This window comes from Notolepis coatsorum, assembly GCF_963971535.1.
Source record: "Notolepis coatsorum genome assembly, chromosome: 7".
NCBI classification, from domain to species: Eukaryota; Metazoa; Chordata; class Actinopteri; order Aulopiformes; family Paralepididae; genus Notolepis; species Notolepis coatsorum.
The window spans coordinates 30,027,307-30,041,332 of NC_140171.1; the positions used below are offsets into that span (position 1 = coordinate 30,027,307).

Genomic DNA, 14,026 nt, shown 5'->3' on the forward strand with positions numbered 1-14,026 from the left:
GACGGCGCTCTACCCGAGTGAGGTCGCCTCACGTCTCTTCGTTGTGGACCGGCAGCTACCGTCTACAAGAGGGCCCAGCTGTATTCATCTGTGGACCGAGGTTCTGTGGGCACCGTGTTCAGCACTCTGAATTCTCCCCAGAAATCGTTGGCCAGATGGGATATCGCCGGCGGCTCTCCTAACCCCCCCCCTCTACTGACTTACAACCAGCGGGACCCCCTTTTAGTATATCCAGCTATAATCATTTAAGTACCATCGCTATAGTTCCCTAAAGAACCAGGTTGCATACTTGCTTCCTGCGTAACCAGAGATTGGACATTCAATGTTGATTTGCCTACGAATACTCATTTGCCTTACAAGTGCATTCAAATCATAAATGTCATTAAGTGAACGTTGTATATACCCTTTGCTATATAAAATATTCGATTTATACATTTGTGTGGACTTCGTTTCATGGTGGGAAAGTGTTCATCATATCTATATCATGTACTGTGTTAAAGTAGTTAAAGTACATAATCGGTAGTGGTTTAATGATACCATACTTATCAATACAGTCAGGGAATTGTACCCCTCAGTTACAGTAATGTAATGGAGATATTGTATTTTTTTATGTACGCTACAATTTTTATGTATGCTACCAAATGCAAGATCGGTCGGTCTGTCAGTGATAAAAAATAAAAACATTGTTTTCCAGGAACAGAGAAGAATACAAGAACATACAATGTTTTGACATGTGATTGGTACTCGTTGGCTTGGGTGAACTGGGTATAGGTAGAATAATTACTGTGTTATCAGTTGGCGATAGAGAGAGTGCCAGACATTCATTTACATGAAAACGGTAGAGATTATTACTTTAAGTGTTTTTTTTTCTTTTTTTTTTAATCTTTTTCCCCCTCCATTTTCCTCAGATTTTCTCCCATCCCAATGTTAGTCGTATGCCAATTCCCAATCCCCTTCCTGGTCGCTGCGCACTTACCCCCCACAGTCAGATCATCTGGGAGAGTGGAGGCTATCACGTGCTTCCTCCGACACACGTCCAGCCAATCAACCACTTCTTTTCACCTGGCAGCGCGGATCCTCCCTGAGAGGGCGTAGCGTGTGGAAGGATCACACTATCCCACTCAGGTCCTATCCGCGCTTAGCAGGCGCCCCGACCGAACTGTAGGAGTCGCTGTTTACAACGACCCGGACCCACCCCGCCAGCTTCTCCCACCCTCTAATACAGCCAATTGTATTAGTGTGAACGGCCAGCCAAGCTGGTGACAAACCCGGAGCTGTGAGCTGGATTCGAACAGGCGAATCCAGCTCACAGCTCCGGGGTTGGTGACGAACGCAATCTCCGCTACGCCACCTAACCGCTTTACTTTAAGTGTTTCTGATGTCAGCGAGGTTCACACAGGCCCTGAGATGGAGGAGCAGAGATGAGAGCAAGCAGCTGAGAGTGGATGATGGGGGGAACAATGAAATTTCATTACGACACTCACTCCCCCGTCTTCCTTCCTCCCTCCTGCCTCCCCCTCTCACTCTCCTCCACTGGAAATTAAAACATGCGCGCACGTGCACACACACACACGTGCACACACACACACACACACACACACACACACACACACACACACACACACACACACACACACACACACACACACACACACACACACACACACACACACACACACACACACACACACACACACACACACACACACACACACACACACACACACACACACACACACACACACACACACACACACACACACACACACACACACACACACACACACACAAACACAAACCACCTGTTCCAACACCTGCCAGTCACAGCCCGGTCCCACCGGAGGTCCTCGCTGTCCGGCAGTGAGGGGCTGGAACAGGGCGTGGAGGGATATTGGAGTTTATTACAGCTGGTTAATTGGTAGGCGGTGGGGTGGGGGGCGGGGGGCCAGGGCTGGCGAGGTTGGAACAGGGCAGAGCGGCCGCCTCAATTTCAACAAGTTCTCAGACTGGAGCCAGCAGTCCAGCGAGATTAGATTAGTCGAGGTGTAAATGGGAGACTTGGGAGTGGGAATGGAGGCAACGAGGGGTCAGGAATGGGGGGAGGGGTAGGATTGTGGCCAAATTGAAAAAGGAATTAAACACAGACTCTAACCACCTATGGTTATTAGAGGAGAGTTGCGGCACGCTGGGATATTTAAAAAAAATGACTTGTGGTTTGTGTTTATTTGAATAGCGGTCGTCTTCTTCTAAAAACCACAACTGTGTTTCGTTAGGGATGTTTTGACAGACAGAATGTGGGAAATCGAAAGCCCCTCATACTGTGATGACTTAGCGTAACATTTTTAACGGCCAACGGATTTACTACTTTGGTGGAACAACAATGGTGAAATCCCTTCTCTGAACTTCATAGAGGAATTATTTATGGTTTGTGAAGACTAATTCTCGGATTAGACAGTAAACATAAAAGCTGTATCAACAAGGCCTGCTCCACTCCTGCCGGGGTCAAACGGTGAGAAGGAGGCTAATTCTATCTCCTTCCAAGACGGCGGTGCAAGAGTGTCGAGGCGACATCGTGAAAACATGCATACTTCGACATCTTTGAAAAGCCAGGCTGGAAGGGAGGGGAGCAGAGGGGCAATTTGATAAAGGAACCACAATGAGACATCTGTTCGTAGGAAAGGCTTTGTTTATAAAAACGCAGTGGAGAGAAAACAAAAAAACAAAACAATGCCCACAGTTAATTACATGCAAAGAAAGCATCTCACGAGAATACAGAAGTGTCTCTTCCTTCCAGTTTGGTGCTTCCACTGGACTACTTGCAGGGTTCTGTGACTACCGTAATTTTCGGACTATAAGCCGCGCCTTTTCCCCCCATTTTTCGACCCTGCGGCTTATATAACGGTGCGACTTATATGTGACTCGACGTGACCAAACCCGAAAATGTAAAAATCGAAATATTGCTTTTTTGACTGCATTGAAATGTTATTTATCTGTTCCCTTATTTGCTAAACTTAATACAACTTGTAAATGAGGTAATTCTTGTTATTTGTCCGACAGTATTGTGTCCCAATGCTAATTACATAGGTAATTAAACATTAAAACACCTGCGGCTTATAGTCCAGTGCGGCTTATATATGTACACATCATTCAATTTAGCTGCTGCGGCTTATATTCAGGTGCGGCTTATAGTGCGAAAATTACGGTATTCTAAACCGATATTTAGCATTTATCATATCATGGGATTTAAAAAAAAATATTATCGTGACACAGTTGTCTTAATGAACTCATTCCCTGCCAACGACGATTATACTCGTTATTGGCCGCCAATCGTTGAATGTCAACAACGAGTATACTCGTTATTTGATCGTTATTTCTTTTATTCAATATTTCTATTCATTACAGGCCCACTGACTCGGGGTTAACATTGGGAATCGCATTGAGAATGCCTAGGTGCAATACCGGCCACATCGTGCTAGACGGCGGTATCAAGCACCCTTTCTAACATTGTATCCTGGGCTGTGGGACGGCCCCAGGTCTTGGGTTTCATTTTTCCTTCTCAGGCGAGGCGAACGGTTGTCCCGGTTCCATCGAAGCACGTCAAATATCTCCGATCCATATGTTATGGTGGATTATGCCGTGGACCAAATGGACATTGGATGTACCAGATGACGATCAAACAATTGGAATATTATTTTTGGAATACTCCCGATCACAGGTAAGAACGATCTGACGTAAATTTTTGCTTGATCCTGCAATGTTTTCATACCGATCGGGCTGATAACCGTTTTTAGTGTTCAATGCAAATGCCGTTACTGACAAACAAATAATCAGAAACTAACCCCCCCCCCCCCCCCCCCCCCCCCGTTCATGCATTCATGATGGAACATAATACCTATGATATAGATTTGATTTCGGAATAATAGCGTGTACAGGCAAGAAACGGTAACGTCTATAGTGAAATTGACGTATAGGGCTATAACTCAGCATTTCATGAATTACCCTAGACCGCTCTAAAACCATACTTATATTCACCACGGTATAACACAGGAACGTATGGATGGAAAAATTCATTATTTTTCACATATTGAACAATAGATAGGTGCTGTCAAATGGGCCATAGTATTGTATCCATAGCTATAATATAGAATATAGTTATAATAATAATAATAATAATAATAATAATAATAATAATAATAATAATAATAATAATAATAATAATAATAATAATAATAATAATAATACATCTATTTTATATAGCGCTTTTCCAGATGCTCAAAGACGCTTTACATGGGTAGAAGAGACAAAACGATGGCAAAACAAAAACAGAACAAAAATAATACATGACAAAATAAAATAAAACCGACAGAATTAGAGGTAAAAAGCAAGATTGAAAAGGTGGGTTTTGAGGGCTGATTTAAAAGATGTCAGGGTGTTTGCATCACGGATATGGCTGGGGAGGGCATTCCAGAGGGAGGGGGCAGCAGCAGCAAAGGCCCTGTCGCCCCAGGTCCGGAGCTTGGTCGTGGGAGGTGTTAGGAGGTTGGCATCAGCAGACCTAAGGCGACGGGTGGGCGTGTGACGGTGGAGGAGGTCGGACAGGTAGGGAGGGGCAAGGTTGTTGAGGGCTTTAAATGTGATGAGAAGTATTTTAAATTGTATCCTGTATTTGATCGGAAGCCAATGGAGGTCGTGGAGGACAGGGGTGATGTGATCAAAGCGACGGGTGGAGGTGAGCATGCGGGCAGCACAGTTTTGGACATATTGGAGTTTATTGAGGATAGTGTTTGGTGAGCCTTAGAGGATGCTGTTACAGTAATCCAGTCTTGATGAAATGAATGCATGTTTCAGCAGCGGAGAGTGATAGGGAGGGGCGGAGACGAGCAATGTTCCGGAGGTGGTAGAAAGCTGTTTTTGTTATGTGGTTCACATGGGGGAGGAAAGAAAGGGTGGAGTCCAGGATGATGCCAAGGTGAGTGGAGGGGGTGACAATGGAACCATCAATATTTAGGGAGAAATCCTGGGTGTGGCTGGTGAGGGAGTTTGTACCAATAATGATGATTTCTGATTTATTGCAGTTTAGTTTGAGATATTATTTTTTTGCATCCATGTTTTGATATCTGTGAGGCAGGTGGTGAGTTATAGCTCTACAAACAAGGTGACACACTCTCCTATCGTTTAAAGCGCGGCCTAGCTACAGCGGGCCCGACTAATAGCTGGCGCAGAATGAGTTAACAGCCTGCCCACTATACCAAGACATCAGAGACATATACTTCCCACAAATTGCAAAACTCCCATACCTACTGGGTGATAAGAAAAGGACATCCAACGGAATATAACCACCATAAAGACTGTCAATCATACAAAAGTTCCTTCTGTAATGTACGTATTTCTTCTGATTTCTCTGTTTGATTGTTTTGTTTTGTTTGGCTTTGGCAATGTAAACGTATGTTTCCCATGTCAATAAAGCCCATTTGAATTTAATTGAAAATTGAGAGAGAGAGAGAGAGAGGGAGAGAGAGAGAGAGAGAGAGAGAGAGAGAGAGAGAGAGAGAGAGAGAGAGAGAGAGAGGAGAGAGTGAAGAGAGAGGGAGAGAGTGAGAGGGAGAGAGTGCGAGGGAGAGAGGGAGAGAGAGAGAGAGAGAGCAAGGGTTGAATACACAAGAGGGAAAGAGAGAAAAAGAGATGGAGAGAGAGGGCAATGGTTGAATACACAAGAGAGAGAGAGAGAGAGAGAGAGAGAGAGAGAGAGAGAGAGAGAGAGAGAGAGAGAGAGAGAGAGAGAGAGAGAGAGAGAGAGAGAGAGAGAGAGAGAGCAAGGGTTGGATACATACACAAGAGAGAGATAGCAAGGGTTGAATACACAAGAGAGAGACAGAGAGAGAGAGAGAGAGAGAGAGAGGAGAGAGAGAGAGAGAGAGAGACTGAGAGACAGAGAGAGAGAGAGAGAGAGAGAGTGAGAGAGAGAGAGAGAGAGAGAGAGAGCGAGAGAGAGAGAGACAGAGAGAGATAATGGGGACAGTGTAAAGGGAGTGAGGTAGAGGACAATCACCAGGGTGCCTGGTTGGCAGACATTAGACACTATATAAATCATTACCCATGGTGCCACGGGGGACGACTTGGCCCCGGCTCAACATTCTGAAGGGAAGAAAGTGGAACAAAAAAAAAGAACGGAGACGTATAACATGGTAGGACTACCTTCCTCTTCATCAGACTACCTTCCTCTTCATCCGACTACCTTCCTCTTCATCAGACTAGCTTCCTCTTTATCAGACTACCTTCCTCTTCATCAGATGACTACCTTCCTCTTTATCAGACTACCTTCCTCTTCATCAGATGACTACCTTCCTCTTTATCAGACTACCTTCCGCTTTATCACACTACCTTCCTCTTCAGAGGACTACCTTCATCTTCATCAGAGGACTGCCTTCATCTTCATCAGAGGACTACCTTCCTCTTCAGAGGACTAACTTCCTCTTCATCAGATGACTACCTTCCTCTTCAGATGACTACCTTCCTCTTCAACAGAGGACTACCTTCATCTTCATCAGAGGACTACCTTCCTCTTCATCAGAGGTAACCTGGCTCAGAGCCAGAGGACTACCTTCCTCTTCATCAGAGGACTAACTTCCTCTTCATCAGAGGACTACCTTCCTCTTCAACAGAGGTAACCTGGCTCAGAGCCAGAGGACTACCTTCCTCTTCAACAGAGGTAACCTGGCTCAGAGCCAGAGGACTACCTTCCTCTTCAACAGAGGTAACCTGGCTCAGAGCCAGAGGACTACAGTACCTTCCTCCCTTCCTCTTCAACAGAGGCAACCTGGCTCAGAGCCAGAGGACTACCTTCCTCTTCAGAGGACTAACTTCCTCTTCATCAGAGGACTAACTTCCTCTTCATCAGAGGACTACCTTCCTCTTCAACAGAGGTAACCTAGCTCAGAGCCAGAGGACTACCTCCCTCTTCAACAGAGGACTACCTTCCTCTTCAACAGAGGTAACCTGGCTCAGAGCCAGAGGACTACCTTCCTCTTCAACAGAGGTAACCTGGCTCAGAGCCAGAGGACTACCTTCCTCTTCAACAGAGGTAACCTGGCTCAGAGCCAGAGGACTACCTTCCTCTTCAACAGAGGTAACCTGGCTCAGAGCCAGAGAACTACCTTCCTCTTCAACAGAGGTAACCTGGCTCAGAGCCAGAGGACTACCTTCCTCTTCAACAGAGGTAACCTGGCTCAGAGCCAGAGAACTACCTTCCTCTTCAACAGAGGTAACCTGGCTCAGAGCCAGAGGGACTACCTTCCTCTTCAACAGAGGTAACCTGGCTCAGAGCCAGAGGACTACCTTCCTCTTCAACAGAGGTAACCTGGCTCAGAGCCAGAGGACTACCTTCCTCTTCAACAGAGGTAACCTGTCCGGGGGGAAGGGGGGTTGATATGTTGGTATCCCTAATGTCCTCCACGGCCGTCTCTTGTGAGGTTGTCAGGGGAGACGGGCACGGATGGATTAACCTATGCTGGGGCCGCAAGGCAAAGCATGTTCTACTGGGGGCTCTGCCCTCCACCTCTTCACTTGAAAGTGAGGCGTTTGCAAAGGCACATATTCCAATGGAAATGAGTGAGATACTGCAGATTTATACGATAACATATTTATAAGATAACGTTCATAAGATATAGACGCGCAAATCAGTATGTATCTTTTGGGTCCCCTGGGGGCCCTGGGCTAATTTGCCCCGATTGATAGTCCAATGGGCCGGCGACCTGCAAGCACTTACGTCCGGGATGAAGCCGATCTCATTGAGGTGGTTGCTGAGCTCTGGGTCGTGGAAGGCGATCATCTGGGAGAAGACGGTCAGGTACTCTGAGACAGCAGACAGAGAGAGGAGGTTAATGTACTGTGGAAAACACTGAATTCAATTACATTTATCAAATGATTAGGCTCGTGAGGAGTAAAGTAGTACTTAAAAGGTCAACCTTAGACTTAATCATAGTGTCTTAGTCATTATGTCAGGACACTTTGTTCCTTCTGTACGTCTCATAGAAGGGACACGGGGAACATTGGTAATCTCCCCAAAGTATTAACAACATGGAGCTGTGAAACGGGTTCCCACATTCAGTAACTGTGCCGCGGTCATTACCCCTCCTGTATTTCAACTAAAGTCAAGAAAAACACCCGCTCGCCAGACAGATAAACATTTACTCTCTTTGGCAGCAACCGGGAACATAAAGCAGGATGAAAACCGCACTCCCCACGGAGCTCATCAGTCAAACGGAGATCATATCTGATCGTTCTCGGCAGGCTTTGCCATTTCATTTGTTGCCATATCTCTGAATGGTATGTCTCTCAGCCGCAAACTCTATTAGGGGCGGCTTCAAATTAGTTTCCCACAGCTCAGAGACGATATGAGGCTGAAATCTAATCAACGCTGAGGTGACACAGCCTGTTGCGCTTTGCCGGTGGATGTTAATTCGTTTTGGTAACGTGACTCGACGCTCGACACGTTTTAATACCGATGGCTTAACTTGCGATGACAAGTCAAACACATTTTCCACGCTAAACACACGGACAATGTTGGACCGTCATGGCGGTGTTGTGACATACATTTAAAAATTCACGTATGTTCTTCCTGTGCTCCAGGAAAAGTTCAGTCAGTATTTGCGAACACGCACCACTCTCTCCCTACGGCTAGAGAACCCTCCAATCAGGTGATGTGAAATCTGGGGCGGCTCCATAGACAATAATAACGTAATCATGACAATGTATACTTTTATTGATTTCCTTGAGGAAATGTGTCCTCTGCATTTGACCCATTCTGACTATTGAGGAGCAGCGAATCACCTGGGGACCAACTCCAGTTGTAACGCCAGTACCTTGGCCAAGGGCAACGGCAGGATAGATTCAAGATTCAAGATATTTATTTGTCACAGTTAAACAGACAAGTTACAGCGTACAATGAAAATCTTACTTTGCTAGTCCCCCCGTTCACACAGAATCACAAAATATATACTTAAACTAGGATATTAAAAATATTAAGAAGAACTTCAATGTTAATATAAAGAATCTTAAAATAAGATAAAGTATAAAAACAAGGCACGAGTGACAGTGTAACAGTGTTGCACATTCACTTCACAGTGTAGTGGTAGAAGGATGTAAAGTGCACTATGCATCGTTGCAAATAATATTGCAAATAATGGAAGTGGAGGTGACAGGGGAGGCTCAGCAGCAGGATGTACCAGCCAGGCATGTCTGTTCATGGTGACTGAACGGGGCTCTGACTTCACGAGGCCATACGGTGTTTATGTCAGCTCTCTTATGCAATGTTTATGTGAGCTCTTATGCCCAGATCAGGTTAATATTCTAGCGTTGCTAGAAGGTCTGAACCTTGAATTAGAGCGCTCATTTTGGTGTCAGAGCTCACACAAACATTTTATGGCATGTACCCCGTACCATGTCTATGGAGTAGCCCCACATTTAACATCCACAGTCTGAAGGCTTCAGGGAGGGATGTCTTTCCTGATTTCTAGCTTTAGGAGAGTGTGTTTTTGTATAGTATAGTTAGGATAGCATAGTGACATAGGGCAGAACTGTATATTGTATAGAAAGTGTACATAGGACTCATTGCCTTTTGTATTTGATCATGTCTATTTTATTTTATTCTTTATTATTTTATTCTATTATTATTATTATTATTATTATTATTATTATTATTATTATTATTATTATTAGTATTTTTTGCACAATCGAAGCGGGCATGGCCACCTTCATTTCACTATATGTCTTGTGTATGTATGTGATGAATAAACCTCTTGAATCTTGAGTGGTGCATGTTCAAAAATACTGTTCTTGGGCCTAGGAAGAACCTATGCAAATGCTTTTAAAGGGTGGAATTCCACCCCCCCCCCCCCCACCCCCCCAAGAGATACATTCTAAAACAGAATGAAAGAAAACATTGCATTCTTGATCAAAACAAACCTCTCGAGAACACGACCCTGTCATTGCGTACCGAGAGCTGTGCACAAACAGTATAGTGGTTATAGGGCTGGCAACCCTCCTCCCCTGTTCATGGTAGTGTACAGAATACAGATGCAAAACAAATGACTCTCACCTTGTATGACGTGAGAGTTGTCCTTCAGGAAGAAATTGTACAAGTACTTAGGGATGAAGGCTGACATACAGGCGTAGGCCAGGGCTGTGAAGAGGAGCGGCAGGGAGATTCAATGAGAGAGGAATAGGGGAAGAATGAACCGTATGTATTGTTTATTGTTTATTGTTTTAGTAGGTAGTAGTCTACAACATAAGACGAATATACAGAATGTAACTCATTAGGAATAAAATTAGGATAAGAAAAAAAAAAACAGCAGAACGCATAAAGGAAATCAAAAATTAATATATATTCAACATTGAAGATGTAGGCCTAACACAATTAATTCAATGTCCAGTTAACCCTTTCGGAATCACGACTCCACCGGTACGACCGGAACCTCGACAACTCAACATTCTACTGATTTGTCACAATGAGAGCCGTGAGAACTCATACAAAAAGACTCATATCTGAAAGGTAACTCCATTGATAATAATAATAATAATAATAATAAAAAACAACAAAAACTACTACATCAGTCATCATTTACATCAGTTAACTTTTTTAAACTATATTCTTTACTAGCCTTCCCTTGTGGATATTGTCTGCTTCCAGTTGAATATGACTCTATAAGCGCACTGTGGATTTTTAATTATTAGTCCTCGGCAGAGGAAGTAGCACTTAGCGCCTGTCTGGAAACATGAGTGATATGAGATAGATGAGGGATGTGAAGCCTTGACAGCAGCAAACCATTTAAGACGTCACTCAAGATCCTACCTTCATTGTTGAAATTCAAGTACAGGAACGGTGCACAAAGTGAGTCCAAGCCTGAGAGGAATACATGAAGGCAGTTAGCCATGTGAAGGGTGGAAACCATTAATACCATGGCAACACAACACCAGGACCTCACAGTATATCACATGACTGCCATCTAGTGTCCAACCAATTACAGTGCAGGATCATGAGAGGAGAAGAAGAAGAAGGGAGAGTATGTCAGAGAGAACAAGAGAGAGAGGACAAGGGAAAGGGAGAAATAACGAGACAGATCAAGGAGAGAGACACACAAAGACAGACAGACACACAGAGAGAGAGAGAGAGAGAGAGAGAGAGAGAGAGAGAGAGAAACAAAGACAGACAGACAGACAGAGAGAGATAGAGACAGACACACACACACACACACACACACACACACACACACACACACACACACACACACACACACACACACACACACACACACACACACACACACACACACACACACACACACACACACACACACACACACACACACACACACACACACACACACACACACCACACACACACACACACACACACACACACACACACACACACACACACACACACACACACACAGGCCAGTAGACCAAGTCAGAGTGAAAAAAAAGAGAGGAGAGAGAGAGAGACACACACACACACCTGTGTGCACACAAGCACGTGCACACACACACACACACACACACACACACACACACACACACACACACACACACACACACACACACACACACACACACACACACACACACACACACACACACACACACACACACACACACATACACACACACACACACACACACACACACACACACACACACACACACACACACACACACACACACACACACACACACACACACACACACAAAGTTAAAGCTGTGACTGACCCTGCCAGTAGACCAGGTCAGGGTGAGAGACCACCCACGCCTTCAGAACACGCCTGAACTTGATGTGTCCCTGTGGAGACGACAGCAACTCATCGTACTGGTGACAGCGTGGGATGTCCACTTCGATCTGGAGGGGCAAACACACACACACAATCAGGTAAGAGACATAATATACATGTAAACAACAGACAAGATGGTAAAAAATGAAATGTTTTGGCACCAAGCTTCTGCGTACTGTGCACTCTTGGTTTTCTTCCCTCCCACCCCCCCCCCCCCCCCCCACACACACACACACACACGCACACACTGCACGCACACATACACACACTCACAGTGTGAATGTAAATGCGATAAACAAATTGTTGCACTGTGGATTCAGTTAAGATGTTACAATTCAAGATTGCAGATTTGCAGAGATCACACACCTGTCTATCAGTGGGTATAGGAGTGTCCTTGTCTATGCTGTCATATTTGGCTTGAATGTCCCCCTAAGCAGAATGAAAAAAAGACAATGTCAACACAAACAACCCCCCCCCCCCAAACACCTGTTTACAACATGGTACAGTCCAGTTTCGCTCCACCTCCTACCTCAATCCCGAGCAGGGCGGCCCACGCCAACCCTCGCACGAGGGGGGGATGTCCACGCGGGCCTCTTTCCACACCAGAGTCTTCTTGTACGGGTAGGCCTGAGGACAGACAGTCAAACAAACATCATGGCTATAACTCCCCGTAAACAATTACTATGAGGACTGGAGTCGAGTCCCAAGAGACAGATAGAAAGATTGGAGCTGAGGAAGAGGGTCGATGTGAAACGAGAGTGTTAAACCTGCCAACGTAGAGGTGAATGAACTGTCTTTGTGTCTGTGTGATCTCTGACTGAGAGTCCCCATGTGTGTGTGTGTGTGTGTGCGTGTGTGTGTGTGTGTGTGTGTGTGTGTGTGTGCGCGTGTGTGTGCGTGCGCAAAGGCATGTTTATTTGTATAGCCTTTAATCACAGTTACGTGTCTCAAAGGGCTTCACAGGCCCACGTTATGATGGAACAACACCCCCCCCGACTTAACCATTCACAACCACACTACAGAAGGTTAACCTTTCACTACCACACTACAGACGGTTAACCGTCTGTAACCGTCTGTAGTGTGGTAGTGAAAGGGTTAACCTTCTGTAGTGTGGTTGTGAAAGGGTTAACCTTGTCGTGTGGCAGTGAAATGGTTCACATTCTGTATTGTCACGGTGAAAGGGTTAACCCTTTGGTCGTGTGGTAGTGAAAGGGGTTAACATTCTGTATTGTCGCAGTGTCGCAATGGATGAAACCTGAGAGGGGCAAATTCAAAGAAGGACCCTGCAGCCAGGATGGTCAGGCTTGCAACTGGTGCCGAGGTGGGCAACTGATCGTTGGTAATCACACGCAGTACACATAGAAGTACAGTCAGGGTACAACAAGTAAGCATCAGCCACAGCCATCAAGACAGTCATAGTGGATTTGTGTGTGTGCGTGCGTGTGTGTGTGCGTGTGTGCGCGTGCGCGCGCGTGTGTGTGAGAATGTGTTAGTGTGCACACAGGCATGCACGTGTTCGCTCGGAGCTCAGACCTTGAGGAGCCTGTCGAAGAGGATGATGCGGATGAGCTGGTACTCGGTGTCCCTCTCGCGGATGATAAGTGGGAGCGTGACGGTGGAAGACAGCTCGTTGCTGCTGTTGGACTGGGGCAGGCTGGACTGTCTGAAGGAGGAGCGGAGAGAGAGAGATGAGAGAGAAGCTCACTGTACTCTGGCCAAATAAAGGGCAGAGGTTTAGTCAATATTTGACACTTTGAGTTGAAGATAAGATGACTTACTCGTCATCCAGGAGAGGGTAATAGGCTTCTCCCGCCACGTCCTTCAGTCTCTGGAAACAAGAGGTAGAGCGGTGAATGTTCTTAACCCTTTCAGATGTACGACCTCACTCTGGAGATTAGAGTTCATTCTAAGGATGACGTGACGTCACAACAGCTTACTGAACAGTGGAAGTTGTAGTGTTTTAGAATGGGTTGGAATTAGGGATGTCCGATCTTATCGGCCTACCGATATTATCGGCCGATATCGGCATTCAAATGTGATGTCGGAAAATATCGGTATCGGGTTTCATTTTTTTTTTACATTTCTATAACCTTTATTTACCCAGGCAAGCAAGTAAGAACAAATTCTGATTTATTATTGTCAAAAGTATGCATAATGTTGTGTTAATTCCACAACAGAGATATGTAATGTTAATTACCTGA

General features: G+C 45.3%; 1 protein-coding gene across 1 annotated transcript in view; it reads right to left on the bottom strand.

Moving 5' to 3' along the window:
* tbck (TBC1 domain containing kinase) overlaps positions 1 to 14,026 on the bottom strand; it is a 188,737-nt gene that overhangs the window by 138,178 nt on the left and 36,533 nt on the right. Inside the window, 9 exon segments of the mRNA XM_084318848.1 lie at positions 7,766 to 7,851; positions 10,097 to 10,180; positions 10,850 to 10,900; positions 11,767 to 11,893; positions 12,192 to 12,254; positions 12,355 to 12,404; positions 12,407 to 12,452; positions 13,359 to 13,488; positions 13,604 to 13,653. Coding sequence (XP_084174974.1) covers positions 7,766 to 7,851; positions 10,097 to 10,180; positions 10,850 to 10,900; positions 11,767 to 11,893; positions 12,192 to 12,254; positions 12,355 to 12,404; positions 12,407 to 12,452; positions 13,359 to 13,488; positions 13,604 to 13,653 — 687 coding nt within the window.